The sequence below is a fragment of the Crinia signifera genome, chromosome 7, assembly GCF_055691185.1.
Source record: "Crinia signifera chromosome 7, ASM5569118v1, whole genome shotgun sequence".
NCBI lineage: Eukaryota > Metazoa > Chordata > Amphibia > Anura > Myobatrachidae > Crinia > Crinia signifera.
This window is the reverse complement of record NC_139223.1, coordinates 11,533,541-11,555,144: the sequence shown is the minus strand read 5'-3', so window position 1 is coordinate 11,555,144 and position 21,604 is coordinate 11,533,541. Positions and strand designations below refer to the sequence as shown.

The following is a 21,604-nucleotide window of genomic DNA, read 5'->3' as shown; positions in this document are numbered from 1 at the left end:
CCACGTATTCCAACATGTGTATTTGGCCTAACAAACGATACAAAAAATCCCCAAAAATCCCACAAAATCGGAAAGGTACAAAAACTGTATTGAAACTGCAATATACGATTTACAACATGCAATACAAAATAAGTTTAGGCTTTTGACCCGTTTTAAGAACGTTTAAAAAAATGGATTGAAAGCAAGTTTGCAATGAAACCAGTATAAGAGTGGTATAGAGCACTCTTTGGTGGACCGATGGTTTGGGGGCAGAAGCTTCCCGACCGTTCGACGAGCGAAGCGGAGGCACCTCCGTGCAGTTTGAGTACACACCCCCGTGTACGCCGAGGGATACGCCCAGTTTTGCCCTATTTTCTGTCCTCTGCCCTAAAAACGAACACATTACGCCCACTTTGTCCGTCTGTGATAGGACAGGACATTTTGATCGGCGAGGTCTGTTCGCAAGCAGTGTGCTGTCATCGCACATGCGCATTGCAAACGGTATGCATGCGCAATAGATAAAAAACACGTTCCGTCCGCACGCGTTGCGGACTGATCCAACCAGAATGAGGCCCACAGTGCGCGAGTGAATCACTGCTGAGAGTCCGTGGAGGAACCTGCTGTCTTCCCTGCATCACATCCGAGATGCCAATGTCAAGCCGCGGCTGCTGCAGATCCATCAGCAGGCCGCAGGAAGCTGACAGCCAACAGGAACCCGCACAAACCTGCCAGCAGGGAAACTCCAGCGCCTGCATCTCACTACAAACACTGCTGCCCACGACTAGAGGTACTGTAGGGATAGAGACAGTTATTCCCCTCCCACGGAATAACAACAAAAGGCTCTATTAAACATTGGTTTTAAGAATCAAGTTTTTCCCTAACAGGTGCATTGTTCATTCATTCATTTAATTTTATTATATTTCATTTTATTTACTTTCTCTGCTGGGATGCCCTGTATGCCCTCAGCTATCTCTGCCCATGGAGGGGTAAAAACAAAGGGAGAGGAAGGAGCAGCTGCAAACTGTACAGGGGGGGGGATTGTTAGAAGCTGAAGATGCCAATCCTGGGGTCACGGGATTGGTATCATTCCCAGGATAATTTTATTTATTTATTATTTATTAACAGTTTCTTATATAGCGCACACATATTCCGCAGCACTTTACAGAGAATATATCAACATTCACATCAGTCCCTGCCCCAGTGGAGCTTACAATCTATATTCCCTACCGCATGTACACACACACACAGACAATCTAGGGTTAATTTTGTTAGGAGCCAAATAACCTACCAGTATATTTTTGGATTGTGGGAGGAAACAGGAGTACCCGGAGGAAACCCACGCAAGTACGGGGCGTATATACAAACTCCGCACAGTTAGAGCCATGGTGGGAATGGAACCCATGACCTCAGCTCTGTGAGGCAGTAATGCTATAACCATTACACCATCCGTACTGCCCCTGGGGTTGGCATCCCTAATTAAAAAAAAAAAATAAGTGCATGTAGATACATTCTGTGTGGCATAATTTGAATTTTTACTTATTCCATGTGAATTATGGCTTATTCCGTGTGGCAAGTATAAGGGGGTCTACTATTGAGTTGCATAATGTATATACGGGATAAATTGTATGGTAGTACACTACACTCAAGGACATCCCCCAATTTTGAGTGGACATCCCTCTTTTGAGTGGCCACACTCCCCATCTGTACTGTTTAATATTAATACTGTATTCCATATATATATAGTGTCTATATCAATTTTCAGGGCTGTTACCACTCCCCCAGACTCCCGTACTTATCGCAGGATGCAGTTAAAATCCCGGCGGTCGGGATCCCGGCCGCCGAAATCCCGACATTTCTCCCTCCTGGGGTGTCCACGACACCCCTGGAGGGAGAATAAATTAGTGTGCCGAGCGTAGCGAGGCACCGGGCCCGCTGCTTGGCGAGCGCAGCGAGCCCGCAAGGGGGGGCGATCCACGACCCCCCCTTGTCGGGATTTTGGCTGTCGGGATTCCGGCGTCGGGATTCTGAACGCCGGGATCCCGACCGCCGGGATTCAATACTGAATCCCTTATCGCAATGCCCTGCAGAGTGGAACAGGTATGGATCATTAGGTCAACAGCATTACGGTCAACAAGCATTAGTTCGACATGCTTTTAGGTCGACATGCAGGAAGGTCGACGTGACTTTAGGTTGGCAGGATCATTAGGTCGACATGGGTAAGGTCGACATTGAAAAAGTAAAAAAAAAATATTTTTTATTTTTTAACCGGAATGTCAACATGGTCAACTAAACACTATGTATGGCTCACTACGCTCGGCACACTATTTTACTCTCCCACCACACCCTAGTGGATGGTAGGGCATGAAATACCGCCTATAGGCACATGTTGTGTCGACATGTACACCGAAACGTACCGCCTAATGCTTGTCGACCGTTCTGTTGGTGACCCAATGACTGTATCCCTTTGGAAACCCCCCCCTAAAAATCAGACATTTGCCACTGAATGGGGCTTACAGTCTAATCCCTCTTCCACAGAGAGACACACAGATACTAAGGGCTGTTATGTTTCCTGGAAGACAATGATACCAAAAATATGTTTACATAGAGGAAATGTGATTAATAGGCGCATTGAAGATGTTCTTCTGAGTCAGAATTACTGAAGGATGAGTCTGTACCCCATTGCATACCTCCCAACTTCTGTGATGATGAAATAGGGACACTAGCGCCCGAAAAGGGGGCGGGCGTATGCAAATGAGGGTGCCGCTTATGCTAATTAGCCGCAACCTCATTTTCATACGAGAATAGACGCTGTGCGCATGCGCACAGCGTCTATTCTATTAGATTGGGGGGTCTCCCAAATGCCACCCCCCGCAGCGGGACAATGCCTGCCGCGGGTGGGACAGCGGGACAGGACCCGAAAATCAGGACTGTCCCGCTGTAATCGTGACAGTTGGGAGGTATGCCCATTGTGACAGTAACCCGCAATAATCACACTGACACAAAGAAAACCGAGGGCTGATTAAGCTCGAGGTGACATAAACTACCGAAGGATTCTGAGATGCCTGCACTTTAAGTTGTAGTGTGCTAGGGGCTATGATGCTGCAGCAATAGCCAATTAGGAGCAGGGGAGGAGTTCCCATAGTTAGGGATAGCCAGAGAGTCAGGTGATCTGCCTCTCCGGCCCGATTTTCAGAGGAGCAGGTTCTTACTGACAACTCTCCTGGAAAATCCCGATATACCCTCCCTTTACCTTCATTATTTCTTACCCGTTCTATCAATACCTTCCCTGTCTTCTTTCCTCAGTCTTTCTCTCCTGTCTTCTCCCTTCTGATCCTGGTTGCTGCCCGGCCTAGTGATGCTGCGCCCGCGCAGAAACACCCACCCCCTGCCCGCTTTCTTCAGCCCGGCTCCCCCGCTGGTGGCTGTATTGGCCAGGCGGGCGGCAGGACGGCGGGGAGTACAGGGTCTCAGCGGCGGGGCACGAGGGGAGCCGCCTCACCTACTGATGACGCAGTCGCACGCGGCACTAGGCCGCGGCGTCACACCCTGGCAGACGGAGCCGCAGACACCAGCGGCGGGTCCCCCAGCGCGCTGGCGGGGTCCCGGGGAGGATCAGCAAGGCGGGCATAGCGGTGCCATCGCAGGGCTGGAGAGTAGCGCGGCAAGATGGCCGCCGGGTGCCTGTCGCGGGCCTAGCCCCGCAGGCTACTGATACGCCCCCCTCCTCTGTCCATATGCATCCTCCACACGCGCAGGGTGGGGTAAGGGGCTCTTCACCACCAATCCCGCGTCAGCCTCTGGCAGGGTCACCCATGACTCCATTAAGGAGGGCCAGGAGGAGATGGTTAAGCAGGATACGCCTGCTCCCAAATCGTGTTAGGCAGGGCACGCAGGCACAGCCCACGGGGGAACCTGTACTGCCCTCTGCGCATGCGCCGGCATCAGGCTCTGGCCTCGATATGGCGGTGATGCAGCGGCTTGTGGCAATGCTGACGCCGCTGGCGGCTCAGCCATTGCCACAGGTGGCCGTGACAGGGCCGAGGAATCAGCATCCTACTCCCTCCTCTGGGTCTCTACCGGTCCGGGGCACATCCTCTCATGTGCTGGCGGCTCTGGGTCTTCCCTCCGCATCATCCACTCCTGCTGCTGACGTCATGCAAACGGAACCTCTTGTACAAACATCGGGGGCTGCCATGCCTGTGGCCGTGCGGGATGAGGTGGCCTCAGGAGTTGCTGCAGCAGGAGCTGCTACAGGTGGGTCTTCCGGTTCACGCAAGAAGCGTAGGCGCAGGTACTCGCGGACCTCCTCCTCCTCTGGGTCGGATTCGGTGACCTCCGGGGAGGAGGGGGGACATAGATCCAGACGCAGGCGCAGGCGATCTAGGAGACACCGTAGGCGTTCCCAATCCTCTCGTGGTGACTCTGGCTCCCCACTTTTCCCACGGGGGGAGGTGGTGCACTGCGAAAACACGGCGGTGCTTAGAGGCCTCCGGCGCAGCGTAAGGGATAGTATACGGGATGGCAAATACGTTAGCTTTTTCACCATGACGGCACAGGATGAAAAAGATTATCGGGCTGCAAAACGTTGCGGGGGCATAGGCGAGGAGGCGTACTGTACGTACCAGAGGTGGCAGACGGGGCTGTTTATGTTCGCAGCCTGTTATTTAGAGACCAGGCCACAAGAGCATATGAATGTCATACGGTCCATCCATATGATGCACGCCATGTACATAGACGACAGCAAATGCGTCTGGCGGGCTTATGGCGACCAATTCCGACGCAAGCAGTCGGGTTGCAATATCATGACCCTTGGGTGTAAGGACGTCGAGGTGTGGATGGGTAAGAAGCCTTCGACTTCCCCATCCACCACCACTACATCAGCAGTTGTGGCAGCCCCGGCCTTCCCGCGCAGGGCTCCTTCGTCCTTTCGTGGGGGCGCCGGCGGGGGGCAGTCTGTGGGCAGATGTTTGCCTTCAATGGGGCAGGATGCGCTGCAGGGAACCACTGTAAGTTCAAACACCAATGTTCAAAGTGCTGGGGTGGGCACTCTGTCAAGGACTGCCCACGTAGCAAATCAGCAGATGGGGCTTCCAGGCTTGGCGCAGGATCCACCCCAGCCGCTGCCGCTCCTCAATAAGGCCCCTTCTCCGGTGAGGGGCGACCGCATGGCCAGCTGGCTGCGACGGTATCCCCTCAAGGAGGAGGCGGATTTTCTGGCCGCAGGTTTTTCGCGTGGATTCCTTCTCCCCATCCGTGGGGAGGTGGCATCTGGATCGCCAAGAAACCTAAAATCTGCGATAGTCATGCCCCAAGTAGTCTGGGAAAAAGTGGTCAAGGAGGTGAAACTGGGCAGGATAGTGGGCCCATTCCCTGAACCTCCGGTGCAGGATTTGGTCCTGTCCCCGGTGGGAGGGGTACCGAAGAAGGAGCCGGGAAAAATCTGGCTCATACAGCACCTATCCCATCCCCTGGGTTTGTTCGTGAATGATGCAATTCCGGCGGAGTTGTGTCAGGTACGGTACCAATCCTTCGAGGAGGCATTAGTGATAGTGCGAAGCTTCGGGAAGCGGGCGCTGCTAGGTAAGATCGACATAGAGTCGGCCTTTAGACTGCTGCCCCTGCATCCTGAGTCCTTCAGGTTCATGGGTTTTAAGCTGCCCTCGGGTTAATATGTAGACCGTTGCTTTCCCATGGGCTGCTCCGTGTCCTGCGCCTATTTTGAGTGCTTTAGCAGCTTCCTGCATTGGTGCGTCATGGAGTGTTCGGGCGAGACAGGAGTCGCCCACTATTTGGATGATTTCCTGTGCGCTCCTGAACACAATGCAGCAGCTGTTTGCCCACTTCGGAGTCCCCGTCGCGGTGGACAAGACGGAAGGGCTGACTACGTGCCTTTCCTTCTTGGGCATTGAGATTGACACTGGGGCCGGGTTCTGCAGGTTGCCTCTTGATATGCTTGCACAGCTGCAGGGGGCAATCTCCCAGTCCTTGGCCTCCGGAAAACTCAGGGTGCGCCAGCTGCAATCCCTCCCGGGATTGTTCCACCTCGCGTGCCGCGTCATCCCCATGGGGCGTGTTTTCTGCTGAAAGCTGGAGCTGGCCATGTCCGGGGCGACTATGCCCCAATTCTTTGTGCGGCTAAACGCGGAGCTCTAGCGGGACCTGCGGGTTTGGGAGGTTTTCCTACGCAGCTTTAGCGGGTGTTACTCTGGCCCAACCCCCAGCGCAGCAGCGAGGAGTTGCAACTTTATACCGATGCTGCGCGGGGGGGTGGGTTTTGGGATTTTCCTGTAGGGCTCATGGTGCGCTGCGACCTGGCCGGATGGCTGGGCTACGGAAGGGCTTACCAGGAACATGCTACTGCTGGAATTGTTCCCGATTGTGGTGGCCATGGAACTGTGGGGAGAACGTCTGCGTGATGCCTGCATTACTTTTTGGTGTGATAACCTGGGGGTGGTGCAAGCCATCAATAGACAAAGCTCCTCCTCTCTGCCAGTGGTGCACTTGCTAGCGTGTCTGGTGTTGCGGTGCCTGCAGGTGAATTTGCATTTTGTTGCCAGGCACGTCCCTGGGGTGGACAACTCGATAGCCGACGCCCTGTCCAGGCAAGAATGGGCTAGGTTTCGGTCACTGGCTCCGGGGGCGGACCTGGTTGGTGAGCCATGTTCTCCTTATGTTTGGCAGGTTATCAGGCTGGCATGGAGGAACTAGCCATGCGGGCTATTGCTCCTAGGACGCTGCGTTGTTACCAGGCTGGCTGGCTGGAATGGGAACAATTCAGAATGTCCGCATCCCAAACAGGTAAGACTCAGGGTGATGTCATGCTGGCATTTGTGTGGAGTTTATACTCCGACGGGCATTCAGTGTCAGCTGTGAGACGGCTGTTGGCCGGTGTGTCGTTCCTCTCATCGCTACATGGGAGATCGGACCCCGGTCGCTCTTTTCTGGTGTCTCGGACCTTGAAAGGCTGGCGGCGCGCTTCCCCTGTGGCTCCAGATAGCAGAAGGCCCATTGACTTGTCCCTGCTACCTCCTTTATTGGGGGCAGTTCGGGATATATGTCATTCCAATTATGAGGTCCAACTGTTTCGCCTGGCGTATGCCATGGCATTTCATGGAGCATTCAGGGTCGGCGAGCTGGTGGCCGCATCAAGACATCGAACTGCGCCTCTGTTGTTGGAGGATGTATTAATTCTGGTTGATTTGGTTTGGTGCCGGGTGCAGCGTTCCAAGATGGATCAGGCTGGGAGAGGTCAATGGCTGTCCTTACAGCCATGCCCGGTGGAAGGGGTTTGCCCAGTGGCGATGGCAAGCGCCTACGCTCTGTTGCAACCCAACTGCCCTGGGGCATGGTTGATGCACTTGGATGGTTCTTCATTGACCAAGTACCATTTCTGCCATGTTTTGGGACGTGCCTTGGTATCACTTGGCCTGGATCCGAAGGAGTTTGGCACACACTCCTTCCGGATCGGGGCGGCCACATCTGCTGCTGCTGAGGGCCACTCCAACACAGAGATTCAGTCTCTGTTTCGATGGCGGTCGGCAGCGTTTCGCAGATACATTCGGCCTGGTTTATCTGTCCATCTGCCTGACCATAGCTGACTGGACGCATAAGTACTCGTCTCACTCTAGCGGGAGTCTTGAGGTGGTCCACTTTCCCCTGGGGGCACAATTCGGCTTAATTCCAATTTGACATGGCGTCCTGGATAGTTTACTCCGGGGGTTTTCTGTGCAGTGTGCCTCAAGGTCTGGTCGGCTACGATTGTACTTTCTCTTCTCTCCAGTGTGTTTGAATTGTGAGAGCGGTGAGATGTTGATGGATTATGTCCTAACCTGTTTACATCTTGCAGGTCACAGAGATGACAAGAAGGTGTGGGTGATGGGACACTCGTTTGTCCACTGGGCTTCAAAGGCGTGTGCATGTTTGGATGAGAGTATGCGTGTGAAAGAGCGAAAGGTCAGATGGTTGGGAGTGCGAGGCATGCTTTGGGGAGCGTTGCAGGGCATGTTGCTGAGGTCAGTGCAGGACTTTGGGGTCCCTGAGGTGCTAATTTTGCACCTGGGCGGCAACGATCTTGGCCGTTGCACTGCCTTGGAGCTGAGGTCGATTATCATCAGAGACCTGCATATCATAGCCCTGACGCTCCCCAGCTGCCGACTGGTATGGTCCTCCATGATTCCCAGGAGGGTCTGGAGGAATGCTAGGTCAGGGCCCCGCTTGGATGGCGCACTGAGAAAGGTGAATGCTGCGGTGCAGCGATACCTGTTTTCGAATAGCGGTGGTGTCATCAGGCATGACTCCATCGTCTATAAGCGGGGTTCCCTGTATAGGCCGGACGGTGTCCATCTAAGTCCTGAGGGAATGGCCATATTCCTGGACGATTTGTTTAGAGGTTTTTAGTTTAAGGTTCTGTGTTGTAGTTGGTAGTGCTGAGCGTTGTTAGGGTGGCGGTGCTGAAGCCTAAGGCTTGGCTTGTGGCGGTAAAGAACGGTCCTTGTTCAAATGGAAGTGATATGTGAATAGTGGGGTGCGCTCTCCTCTCAATGATACGCTACGAGCCCATGCCCCTTGGACAGGGGATGGGCTGCACCATCCGCACGGGTGGGTGGCGTGGGAGAGTTTGAGCACCAATGATGTGTGAATGGTGTGATGTCATCTTACCCCTTCTTTTTCTCTATGACCGTTCTTTAGGGCCGCCACCCTCTTTATAGAATCAATATAAATAGTTGTCAATTAATAAATTTGACATTCATATTGAAACGCCAGCACTTGTGTCTGTCTCTTTATTTTAGTGTTAAGTTAGATAAGATTAGATAAGTTATTAAAGTGTTAGGGCATAAAGATTGCCGATGGTAAGTTTATGCTGCCGTCAGCCTTTGCTACAGCCCTCACTACTAATTACACAAGTTGCACAACATGAAATATTAACAAACCCTCTGTACACACGAGGAGCCCGCGACACCGGATATCACAATAAACAATCACAATGCGTGGGAACCCGAGAGGTGGAGACACACCTGCTGGTGGCATCCTATACGGTATACTGTCGACTTGGTAGACCACTGTTCGTCGACAGTGGTTGCCAGCGGCGATAGCAGTGTTATTCCAAGATGGAACCCCTAAATTGTCTGCTTTTTGTAGATTAAGGGGAAAATGTACTAAGTGGGAATTCTATATCACATGGGGTGTTGCTATGGGCAAACAATAAGAATCTACTTAAATATATTTAGCCTAGAAGATAATAGATAGTATCTGATTGGTTGCCAATAGCAACATCCCATGTGATATAGAATTCCCACCTTAGTACATGTTCAATGGCCCCCAAATGTCATTTTTTTAGGCTGTACCACCCCCACTATCAACGCGAACCCGAAGCGTGGCGAGCGCAGCGAGCCTGTGAGGGGCGGTGGTACGCGTCCTACGACCTTTTCATTCCCCCACTATCCACGTCGGCGTGGAGTTGAGAATAGATTAGTGTGGCGAGCGCAGCGAGCCCCGCGAGGGGACACGGATCCCTTCACAGGTATCCGTGTCCCCTCGCGGGCTTCACATGTGTCCGCGTCCGCTCGCCACGCTTCGGGCTCGGTGGCTCGCTGCGCTCGCCACACTTTCTATTCTCAACTCCACGCTGACGTGGATAGTGGGGGTATGAAAAGGTCGTAGGACGCGTACCGCCACCCCTCACGGGCTCGCTGCGCTCGCCACGCTTCGGGTTCGCGTTGATAGTGGGGATGGTACAGCCTGAAAAATGACATTTGGGGGCCATTGAACATGTTTGATACAAATTTCAATGCATTTGGATGCATTTCTGTTAAAAATCGCATGCAATGCGATTGCACGCAATTTTTTTAAAAATGCATAAAACGGCAAAAATCGCATGCCATCGCATGCCATCGCATGCCACTACATATGGCATGCGATGGCATGCGATGGGAGCCGTGAAAGTCCACAAGTACTGATTTTTGCATTGCCAACATATCAGGATGTACCGTGATAACGTCACGGAAACAGGCGTGGGTTTGGTGCATGGCCATTGATAATATATAAATGAGCAGCAAAGTGTCCAGCAAACAACGTCCATCACTGGTGTGTGCCACAGTTACAGGTCATCCATCTCTTGGACCATTGTAGAAGACCCTGGTCGGAAGCAATTAGCAGGGCCGTCACTAGTAATGTTAGGGCCCGGGACTGAGCCCCCCCCCCCATTGTGTGGGTGCGGGGGGGGGGGAGGGGGGGCTGTGTCGGCGGCCCTGGCAATTAGCCATGAACTTCAGTGAGCTGCCCTATCCTGACCCTGAATTCTTCTATATCCAGATAGATTAAACTCACCATCGGGTATCTTCATGCTTCACACTGTAAAAAACTTAACCACAACTTAACCCTAAATTAACCACAACAAAGTGTGGTAAGCAGGGTCGCGGGGGGGGGGGGGGTGTCAGCCCATAACCACCGGCTTCCGGGTCAGGGCTTCGCAGGGACGGGCTCCTTTCGGCCCTGTCCCTGCCAGATGATACATGGGGGCGAAATTATCGCATTTTACAATGCGATCCTGGGCGGTAATATTCCGCCCAGATCGCCTTGTAAATGTGTATCATGATAAATGTGCCCCTATCTCTCTTGCTCTCTCTCTCTAACTCCCTCCCTCTCTCTCTTTCCTTACTTTATGCATATCTAGTCCTGTACATTGTGTGCCTGAGTATGGTGCAGCAGAACTCTTGGGGAACCCTATAAATGATAGATAAAAGCAATAATAATAATAATAATAATAATAATAATAATAATTCTATATTATAAAAGGCTAGTGCTGCTCCTAGCCTCTATGGGTGGAATTCAAGCGGTCTGTGTGGCAGTGGCCACTAGGTGGCGCCCGGCAGAGCTCCATGCGGCGTGGACAGCCGTTCCAACATTTTGACTGGCTGGTAATAAAAAAATTATGAGAGTCCCAAGACCTAAAGAGAACATTAGGATCAATAAACTAATAAGTCAGTTTCCCCAAATGTGCTATAAATAGATATGAAGGTGTCACACAATCACGCCTAGGCCGATAAGAGAAGTCACTAATGTGCTAAAGATAACAGAGAATTATTGTGCTGCCATAAATCATCGCCTGAGTCACGTCTGTGGAATCGATGCAGCACCTGTAACTGAAACCCGCACCCAGGAGCAAGAACGGGTCTACTGAGAACTCAATATTACACTGAACCCCCCAATATAATGCCACCCACACTGTGACAGCCACCAGTACTGGATTTCTTAGTCCTGCACCCACCTTTGCCCACATGGGTCCAGCCCCGGGTGATATATGATACCTGTATAAAGGTGACAGGAGGGGGCGGAGGATGCAGCTAAAACACACACCTCTGTCTCTGGGATAACAGCTGTGGCAGATTGTGTATAGATTGCATGTATTTGGTACTCCTGAGCAGTCAATGACATGTTGCTGCTGCTGCCATCGCCGTCCGCCAGGAAGGGGCGCATGTACAAGGCGAGCGCGCCACATTCTCCCGGAAGCCCTACAGCCCGTCTTCTTGCTCCCTGCCCCTCTCCCGGCTCTGCCCGCTCACTGCCCGTCTCCCCGCCCATCTCCCCGCTCCCTGCCAGTCTCCCTGAAGCAGAGATGGGCAGGGGGGCACCCTGTCCCCGCTCCCTGTCGTCCAGCTGAGTGGGACACATGAGTGAGTGAGACACTTGCTTGTCCCCTCCCCTACCTTCTGCCATCCGTCAGCTCCACCAGAAACATTGCCATGGCGAGCTGGTGGCATGGCTGAGAGGGGCTCCATCTGTGTCATATAAGGAGAGAGGAGCGGAAGGCTGTGAGTGCTCCAAATTGGGGCACTCGTCCCGTGGTCATATATGTTCTGCATTTGTACTTTGGCTGGGTGGGGTACAGCAGGTTAACACCCAAAAGGTCGACACTGGAAAAGGGCCAAGCAAATAAGGTCAACACGAAAAGCATTAACACATGAGAAGGATGACATCAGTTTTTGTGTGTGGTCTCCGGAGCACATGGCTCACTTCACTCACCATGCCTCGGGCAAGGCGCCTAGCTCCGCTATCCAATCAGAGTACATGTGGACGGGAAAATAAGAAAAAAGTCAAATTAATTTTAAATCCCCCCAAAACGCTGACATTTTGCTTGTGTCAGCATTTTGACCATGTTGACCATACTGCATGTTGACTGTTGACCTGCATATTGTCGGTCAGCCATCTGGATACCCTTTGGCTCATGTGCAAATATATACCTTAATACGGGATGAGGTCACTACATCTACAAGCATTGGGTCAACAGTCACTAGGTTGACACATGACATAGGTCAACATGGATAGGTCGACATGAAATGGTCAACATGAGTTTTTCATGTTTTTTTTTTTTTTTTTTTTTAAGGTGGTTTTTCACACTTTACTATGCAAGTGGGCATAAAGGGGGAATATAATAGTGAGCCCAGTGCAGAAGCATGGCGAGTGCATCGAGGGGACATTTATACGGTGTCCTTGTCGACTTAGTCGACACAGACACCAAAACAATTGAAAAGCTCATGTTGACCAGAGGGTTGCAGCTCCTGCAACACAAGGAGGTTCTGCCACACCCGTCGTACCGCCCCGACCTTGCGCCCTGCAACTTTCACCTCCACCCAAAAATGAAAGAGCACCTTACTAGTCACCTCTTCATCTCTGACGATGAGGTGAAAGCTGCCGTTCGGTCCTGGTGTCGACAACAACCACCAGCTTCCTTCTCCGACAGGTTTGCCCGACTCGTCAAGCGTTGGCGCACATGCGTGGAAAGGGACGGGGACTACATTGTACAGTGAATACATTACATAGAGGATAAACTGTGTTCTCATGTACAAAACACAGTGCTCAAATGTGTTTACAAATAAAAAGTGAACCTTATAGCCATGGAGGCGTTACTTCTAATGGACAAAACCATGTGCACTGCAGGTGGGGCAGATGTAACATGTGCAGAGAGAGTTAGATTTGGGTGGGGTGTGCACCTCAAGCTGATATCTATGTTGCAGTGTAAAAATAAAGCAGCCAGTATTTACCCTGCACAGAAACAAAATAACTCACCCAAATCTAACTCTCTCTGCACCTGTTACATCTGCCTCACCTGCAGTGCAGCATGGTTTTGTCCATTAAAGAGAGAATTAGCTTTTCTCGCCTATACTGTATACTGGCTCGCCAATACAGATTTCATATCACTTTGTCCTAAAAGACGTCACAGAGTGAAACATTTACGAGACCGGGTGACAGTCTACTCTATGTCTCTGTGTGATTAGTAATCAGAGCGCTCTCCTGGCTGTGAGACTGGTTTCTCCACATTCGCTGGTGGGATTGTAGGGTGATGTGAGAGACATCCTATATGCCGGTCCTAAGAGACATCCTACATCACATTACTGAAAGGCATTGCAGCCACCAGTCAGCGAGTGACAGATCATATATCACAATACTGAGAGACATCATACCTTACACCGAGACATTGCTGAGACCGCACTATAATGAGGGACATCTGTTATTTCCTGGGCTTCCTACTGCTGTCCGGTAAGTGGTTAAACATTACACTGTACCTCGTACAACCTGGTAACATACTGTATGCTCAGAACAGTACATATAACGGGGGAGGGGGCCTGAAATACAGGTAATGAGGTGCTATCCTGCTGAGACTTGTAGTGCCACACACAAAGAGAAAGAATGCAGGTAGCCAGGGTTATGGGCTTACCCACCATGTCCTGGTAACCTCATCATTGGAAAGTCCCTAAGAATCTAAGGGTACAGTATATACACCAATATATACTCCAGTGTAATAATAATTGGTACCAAGATTATTGTCAGTTCATATTGAAGCAGGATTCATATGTTTTACTTGATTTTCAGTGAAATCTCTGGTTTTGGCTTAGTACATAGCAGTGGAACATACAGTTATTGAGAACCTGCAGTTATAACAGGACCTGTGATTAAATAACTAAATCATTGTGGATATGGGTATTTAATTACCGGAGCAATTCCCTATACAGTAACTCCGGTGCTCTGAGAGTTGCCCCAGGATTCCTATTGTAGTAGCAGAGATCAGGGACGGCTGTTACATTACGCAGTGTTAGGCAGCAGCCTAGGGGGCGGCAGAATCTGCGGGCGCTCCGGAGTATATCACATATGAAGGATAGAAAGGGTGAGCTCAGTCCAATTGTCTGCGAGTCCTGGCGGCAGCTTCCGCACTTTATTTGTTATTATTATTTATTACCAGTTATTATATTGCGCAAAAATATTCCGCAGCGCTGTACAGAGAATATTATTACCAATTATTATATAGCGCACACATATTCCGCAGCGCTGTACAGAGTATTCTTACCAGTTATTTATATAGCGCACACATATTCCGCAGCACTGTACAGAGTATTATTACCAGTTATTTATATAGCGCAAACATACTATATTCCGCAGCGCTGTACAGAGATTATTATTACCAGTTATTATATAGCGCACACATATTCCGCAGCGCTGTACAGAGAATATTACCACCAGTTATTTATATAGCGCACACATATTCCGCAGCGCTGTACAGAGTATTATTACCAGTTATTTATATAGCGCACACATATTCCGCAGCACTGTACAGAGTATTATTACCAGTTATTTATATAGTGCACACATATTCCGCAGCGCTGTACAGAGATTATTATTACCAGTTATTATATAGCGCACACATATTCCGCAGTGCTGTACAGAGAATATTACCACCAGTTATTTATATAGCGCACACATATTCAGCAGCGCTGTACAGAGAGTATTTGAACATTCATATCAGTCCCAGCCCCAATGGAGCTTACACTCTATTTTCCCTACCACATGTACACGCACACACAGACATTCTAGGGTTAACTTTGTCAGGAACAAATTAACCTACCAGTATATTCTTGGATTGTGGGAGGAAACTGGAGTACCCGGAGGAAACCCACGCAAGTACAGGGATAATATACAAACTCCACACAGGGTCATGATGGGAATAGAACCCGTGACCTCAGCGCTGTGAGGCAGTAATGTAAACATTACACCGTACTGCAACTCGCACCCATGAGATCATCGTGGACATATGGATTGACCCCAATGTTGTGAAGTTGTGAGGCTTGTAACATAGGCACATGCTGCCCTCATATTAGACTGTACAGACTCACTGGGTGGGAACCAGGGACATAATAGCCATATAACCCTATATAGATCAGAAGCCTTATACCCAAAGGCTGTTTGTTATCAGGCTGAATCGGTGGAATTCCAGAAAACGTGTATAAACACCTCCGTTTCGTTCTGCAGAAAATGCCTGGGACAGGAATGAGGGATGAGACCATCTGATTGTACATGGAGGGGTGGGAGCATTACCAGACACCTACAGCAAATTCCCATATACCCTTGTTTCTCTAAGTGTTACATCTTTGTCTATAATCAGGGGCAAATGTGGGATGGGGGAAGCAGCTTCCATACATATACTAGGAAATAGGAGTGTGGTACATGAGGATAAATGCAGTAATGAGAGGAGACTGGGTTATATCAGACAGACATAGAGGTAGGAGGGTCCTGCTCGCAGGCTTACACTATAGGGAAATAGGAGTGTGGTACATGAGGATAAATGCAGTAATGAGAGGAGACTGGGTTATATCAGACAAACATAGAGGTAGGAGAGCCCTGCTCGCAGGCTTACACTATAGGGAAATAGGAGTGTGGAACATGAGGATAAATGCAGTAATAAGAGGAGACTGGGTTATATCAGACAAACATAGAGGTAGGAGAGCCCTGCTCGCAGGCTTACACTATAGGGAAATAGCAGTGTGGTACATGAGGATAAATGCAGTAATGAGATGAGACTGGGTTATATCAGACAGACCTAGAGGTAGGAGGGCCCTGCTCGCAGGCTTACACTATAGGGAAATAGGAGTGTGGTACATGAGGATAAATGCAGTAATGAGATGAGACTGGGTTATATCAGACAGACATAGAGGTAGGAGGGCCCTGCTCGCAGGCTTACACTATAGGGAAATAGGAGTGCGGTACATGAGGATAAATGCAGTAATGAGATGAGACTGGGTTATATCAGACAGACATAGAGGTAGGAGGGCCCTGCTCGCAGGCTTACACTATAGGGAAATAGGAGTGCGGTACATGAGGATAAATGCAGTAATGAGATGAGACTGGGTTATATCAGACAGACATAGAGGTAGGAGGGCCCTGCTCGCAGGCTTACACTATAGGGAAATAGGAGTGCGGTACATGAGGATAAATGCAGTAATGAGAGGAGACTGGGTTATATCAGACAGACATAGAGGTAGGAGGGCCCTGCTCGCAGGCCTATGCTCAGTATAGAAATATACACATGATGTGCGACTGCGCATGCGGATAAACTGTTATGTGCGCCAAACCAATTATTCGCCAGCCGCTTGCACACAGCACTGCGGACAGGGGGCGGCGATGAGCTGTTGAGCCATGGGAAGGTCCAGCGTTTCATGAGCGTTCCCATGGTAATTTGGTGATGCCGCGGGTGGGGGGGGGCAGGCAGCTGACCATCCGCTTTCCGCACAAGGCGTCCGCAGACCTCCGACACCACAGAGGTGTCCTAGGTCTGTGAGCGCTGTAGAAATCATTCGATGGTCAGTGACCATCGAATGATTTTTGCCCCACAAGCAAGCTGCGAATGAAAGTTTATGCAAAACATCCATTCACATGCCTGCGGGGGATCGCGGTCTGCCAGGGTGGAGGGGCGACCGTGCAGGCAGGCGGTGCACTCGCAAGGCTGTGAAATTGGCAGTCTTGTGAGTCAACCAGAATAAGGTCCATGATACGCACATGATGGCCTGGGGTCAGTGGAACGTAAATGAGAACATATGTACAGGGCAGCCGAGAGGTATGCAGGGCATAGGCGCATCTAGAATTATGGTAATGGGTGGTCCCAAATACAGAAGCCGGGCGGACCTTTGCGCGGCGAAGCCGCCCAATGAAAAGGGGGCATGGTCTAAAGGAACGGAGGCGTGGCATCACAAAAAAGGGCGTGGTATTACACTTTAGACCATACACCTTAATGCCCATTACACATTTTAGCAAACTCCGTAATACTCATTACACATAAAGCCACACACCATAATGCCCATTACATACTATATAACAAACTGTAATGCTCCTGCTTAGACTACAGCGCTCTGTGCCCGGCTGTCATTTCTTCCAATTAGGTGCGTCCAGCGGCGTGAGACATCCCCCAGAGGTGGAACAAGCTTGATGTGGGCCAATGGTGCAAATTTAAAGCCCATTACACATTATGCTGCAAACTGTGATGCCCATTACACATTCACACACCAAAATGTCCATTACATATTATACCACATGCCGTAATGCCCATTACATATTATACCACATAAGTGCGCTTACCTACATGCTCGATGCCAGGGGGTTACATGCTCCTTGCTACAGGGGGGTTGCATGCTCATTGCTACAGGGGGGTTACATGCCCATTGCCACAGGTAATGCATGCTCATTGCCAGGGGTAGTTACATGTTAATTGACATGGGGGATTACATGCTCACTTCCCGAGGGAATTACATGGTCGAGCCAGGTCTCCTCCTGCACCTTGGCATCCACTGCAGTGGTGTAAATATAGAAGGCGCGGGGGTGCAATTGCTTTGGGGCCCGGCTGCTTGGGGTCTCCTCCCCTGCTGATCGCCGCTAACATCCGCTGGGCATCCTGCATTGCTGCAACAGGGCTTCCTGCTTCCTCCTCATCATGATGCCGCATTGCCCCTGCTTCAGGACTGCTTCTCCTTCATGCTGCCCCATCAGTGGCGTAACTATGCCTCCGCAGCCCCCGCCGTGGCGGGGAGGCACAGAGTAACTATGGGCGCGGGGGGGAGGGGGGCTGCGGTGCTATAGTTACCCGCTGCGCTGCTGCCCGGCCGCATCTGCGGTCACTGTCCCGTCACTCGCTCCCGGCGCCGGCTCCTGCTCATAATGAAAACTGACACTTAGAAAATGGCTGCCCCCGTATTGCAGACAGTTTTGGCAGGCATTTTCTAAGAGTCACTTTTCATTATCAGCCGGCGCCGGGAGACTGGACGGGACAGTGACCGCAGATGCGGCTCTGTCAGGTATGGGCATGGGGAGGGGCACCGAGGGGAGGGAGAGAGAGAGGGGGAGGGGGGCGCCGAAAAAGTTTGGCGGGGGGGCGCAAAATATATAGTTACGCCACTGTGCCCCATGCACTGGCGCTGGCAGTGGCTCCCTGGTGCAGCAGATGCCGGCTCTGCTGCAGCCTGAATCTTTAACTCAAGCACTGGGTTTCCTTTTGTGCAGCGGCACACGGTCCCCAACCCCCGCTCACTGGAGCAGGGAGCCACTGGAAAGGCAGGGACAGAACTGCAGCCCCGGGGGCTACCACCTCCCTTGGCAATGAGCAATTCCCTTAGACTAAACAGCCGGGCAGCGCACATCGCTCTCTGCCTGGCTGTCATTTCTTTAAATTTTATGCAGCTGGCGGCCTAATGGGTGGTCTGGTGCACCCCCGGACCACGCTTAGTCCACACCCCCAAAAATGTTTAGAGGGGGGTGGGAAAAAAACTCTCAACTCAGCAGCACACACCTACATCATGTGCTGTGCTGACAGCAGGCTCTGTCTCTCTCATTAGAACTAATGTGTGTATAACTTCCCTGCAATGACCCAGTGTTAAGCAGGGGGTTTCACGCTGAGCCCCAACAGCAGAAGCCCTCTGACTCCTTCAGTGGGTGTAATAAACCCGCATGCACTCGCTCACTTGCAATAAAGGCACAGGTGCGTCTCCCTGCAAGCAGCAGCAGTAGCAGCGGATTTAAAGGAGACTTTCCTCTCTTTTCTTCATTTCTGACAATTTTTCTCATGCCAATTATTGAGCCTAAATTGACTAATTAACTACATATGTTACATACTAAGGAGTTACGTGCCGGTATCCTCAATAAGGAAAGTGGCCTAATGATTAATAGCCACATACGGCACTGATGTTCATTATATCTATTCTATATCGTTTTCTTTGAGATACTTAATGTGTTAACAGGAAGACCGCTTTGTATAATAGAAGATTGTATATTGACAGGTTGTTGAATCTACTAGATATCCAGCCTCTTCTATCTATAACAGAAACCTGGTTTCCTGATATCAGGGATACTTTTCCCTCCATTGTCAGTGGTGTGTGCCTATATATATTAGCAGTCCTTTATATACTCTGGTACATTTTGTTTTGTTGGTACTATCTAGTTATCTGAGATAAATGCGACAGTTGTGGTGACTAAATACTAGCAACCATAGGACAGTGTATCAGTGAGACATTAGACTGATGAATTGTATTGTAACACCATCACAAACTTCTGATATTTGTGTAATGGTCATTTGCAGCATCTCAGTGTAATACCAGCAACCACAAGACTGCATAGTAATTAGACACTGTGCTGACAACAGTATTGCAACATTGTTTTAAACTCTGTTTCTGTGTTACTATTTACAGTATCTCAGTAATTTGATGTAACAATAATAAGTGGGATAATACCACATTAGAAGCATATCAAATATTCCTTTATAAGGTATATTTTCGCTAGCTTGAAATCAAGTATATGTAGCTAAATGATATAATAGCACAGCAGCTACACAAACATACGTTTACAGTAATAGTGACTGTTATAATTCTCCTTTTTGTCCTGTCCAGTAGAGACAATTTCTCTGACAGGCAATATATGTTGTATGTATGTATGTAAAATTGTATTGTCTTTATGGTAAATAATTTTTCTTGAAGCACTAAAGCTACAACACAGACAGTAACTGTGACCATCATATAGAAATTTGAAATTTTCCTTTTCTCCTGTCCAGGAGATACAGTTTCTCTGACAGGCGATATATGTTTTATGTTTGTATGTAAAATTGTACTTGTCCTTATGGTTGGCTCCCAATATTTTTATTAATAACCTAATAAAAGCTATTTTTTAATTATACTTAACAAACCAAGTTGTGCCCCTAAAAAAGAGAGAGTTCTTCTTCTTTTCTTCTTTGTTGCATCATATCACTCTCCAGGGAGCACCTCCACACACATAATTGACAGATACGTCAGTATCTAATTATATATCTTCTTATTGTGGAACCACATATTCAGACATACACTCTTCTCGGTGTAAGTGTCAGTGACACTAGAGCAAAGACAAAATCCCCCCTCCCCTTTCCCCAGGTAATTGTCTGGAGAATGACACTGCACAGCAGGTAGCAGGCTTTGTGTCTGTAGTTCCTGTGTAAAGGTGTTAGTAGTACATCACTTGTGTATGTGATGTGTCAAGGAATCCATGCTATCCTGTCGATTTGAAAATATTCTAAGGATATTGGATTGAACCCTTTGACATGGAATTTGGATCTATTTATGACAGGAAATTGTTCCAATTGATATAAGAATATAAATGTCCCAGGCATGTACACCTCCTGCACCATGCTGATTGGGTGGGGAGAACAGGGTGGAATTACCCCCTGTGGTAACCTGCGTGGATTTTGGATACAAAGGCACAAGTTTTGCCTGTAAAGTTGTACTTCTGCCTGTATCTGAATGCTGTAACATCTGTATGCTGTGCCTCCTAGCGATAGAAGAAGAGATCTTTTAAGATCTATGAGCAAATAAACATCTTTCTGCCTCAAGACGACCATTCTCATCTTGCGGCTAACAGAATTACTGCAATAATTCCATTCTCCAGCTGTTCTGGGTACAAGGGTCCAGTGTCCTCCCAGTTCCGCTCTGCCAGCAGAGGTCTGGTCCATAACCAGTGGGGTAACAAACCAACGCCAGTCAGGGGTGTGTCAGCAGTGGGTCAACGCACACACTCAAGCAGGTAGTGCTCAGGTGCCAGCGTTTGGGCCTGAGGAGGTAACTGTGGTTCCAGGCGCCACATAGTAGGAGCCTGGTGGTGGCAGCAATATCCCTGCCCACTGCATAGTGGGCGGAGTCAGTAAAGGCTGTTACTGGGAATCCCCTATTGGCCAGGTCCCGTGAGACCAGGAACTGCCACCTGTGGACCCAAAGGGCGTAGCCAGAGCGTAAGGGCAGGCATCCGGTCACAGGCATGTTGACCTTTTTCCTATGTTGACCTAAGGTCTGTCGACCTTCAGTGGTTGACCCAACGTATGTCGACCTTAATAGTGTCAACCTAAGGATCGTATTCCCTGAAGGATAGCTTATCCAGGTTATATAGGTGGCTCAGGTATGTACTAAGCTTTGCTTTATGAGTGAGTTTCCAGGGAACGCTTGAAGGTTTGGATTCCTGCAATATGTCTGGTGCCTAGAAGGGTGATCTTCTGTCTGGTGCCTAGGAGGGCAATCTACTGTCTGGTGCATGGAAGGGCGATCTACTGTCTGGTGCCTAGAAGGGCGATCTACTGTCTGGTGCGTGGAAGGGCGATCTACTGTCTGGTGCGTGGAAGGGCGATCTACTGTCTGGTGCGTGGAAGGGCGATCTACTGTCTGGTGCCTGGAAAGGTGACCTACTGTCTGGTGCATGGAAGGGTGATCTACTGTCTGGTGCCTAGAAGGGCGATCTACTGTCTGGTGCCTGGAAGGGTGATCTACTGTCTGGTGCATGAAAGGGCAATCTACTGTCTGGT

The 21,604-nt window shown here is 49.9% G+C and overlaps 1 protein-coding gene across 2 annotated transcripts in view; it reads left to right on the top strand.

Moving 5' to 3' along the window:
* The window catches only part of LOC146019767 (serine protease 33-like), a 154,596-nt gene that overhangs the window by 89,484 nt on the left and 43,508 nt on the right, over positions 1-21,604 (top strand). Inside the window, exon 1 of one of the 2 annotated variants that reach the window (XM_083152307.1) lies at positions 13,264-13,515. The exons of the other annotated variant lie outside the window; for it this stretch is intronic. Within the exon in view, the coding sequence (XP_083008433.1) occupies positions 13,473-13,515 (43 nt within the window). The 5' untranslated portion in view covers positions 13,264-13,472. Of the gene's footprint in view, positions 1-13,263; positions 13,516-21,604 lie in introns of those variants that run through there. 2 annotated transcript variants of the gene reach the window in all.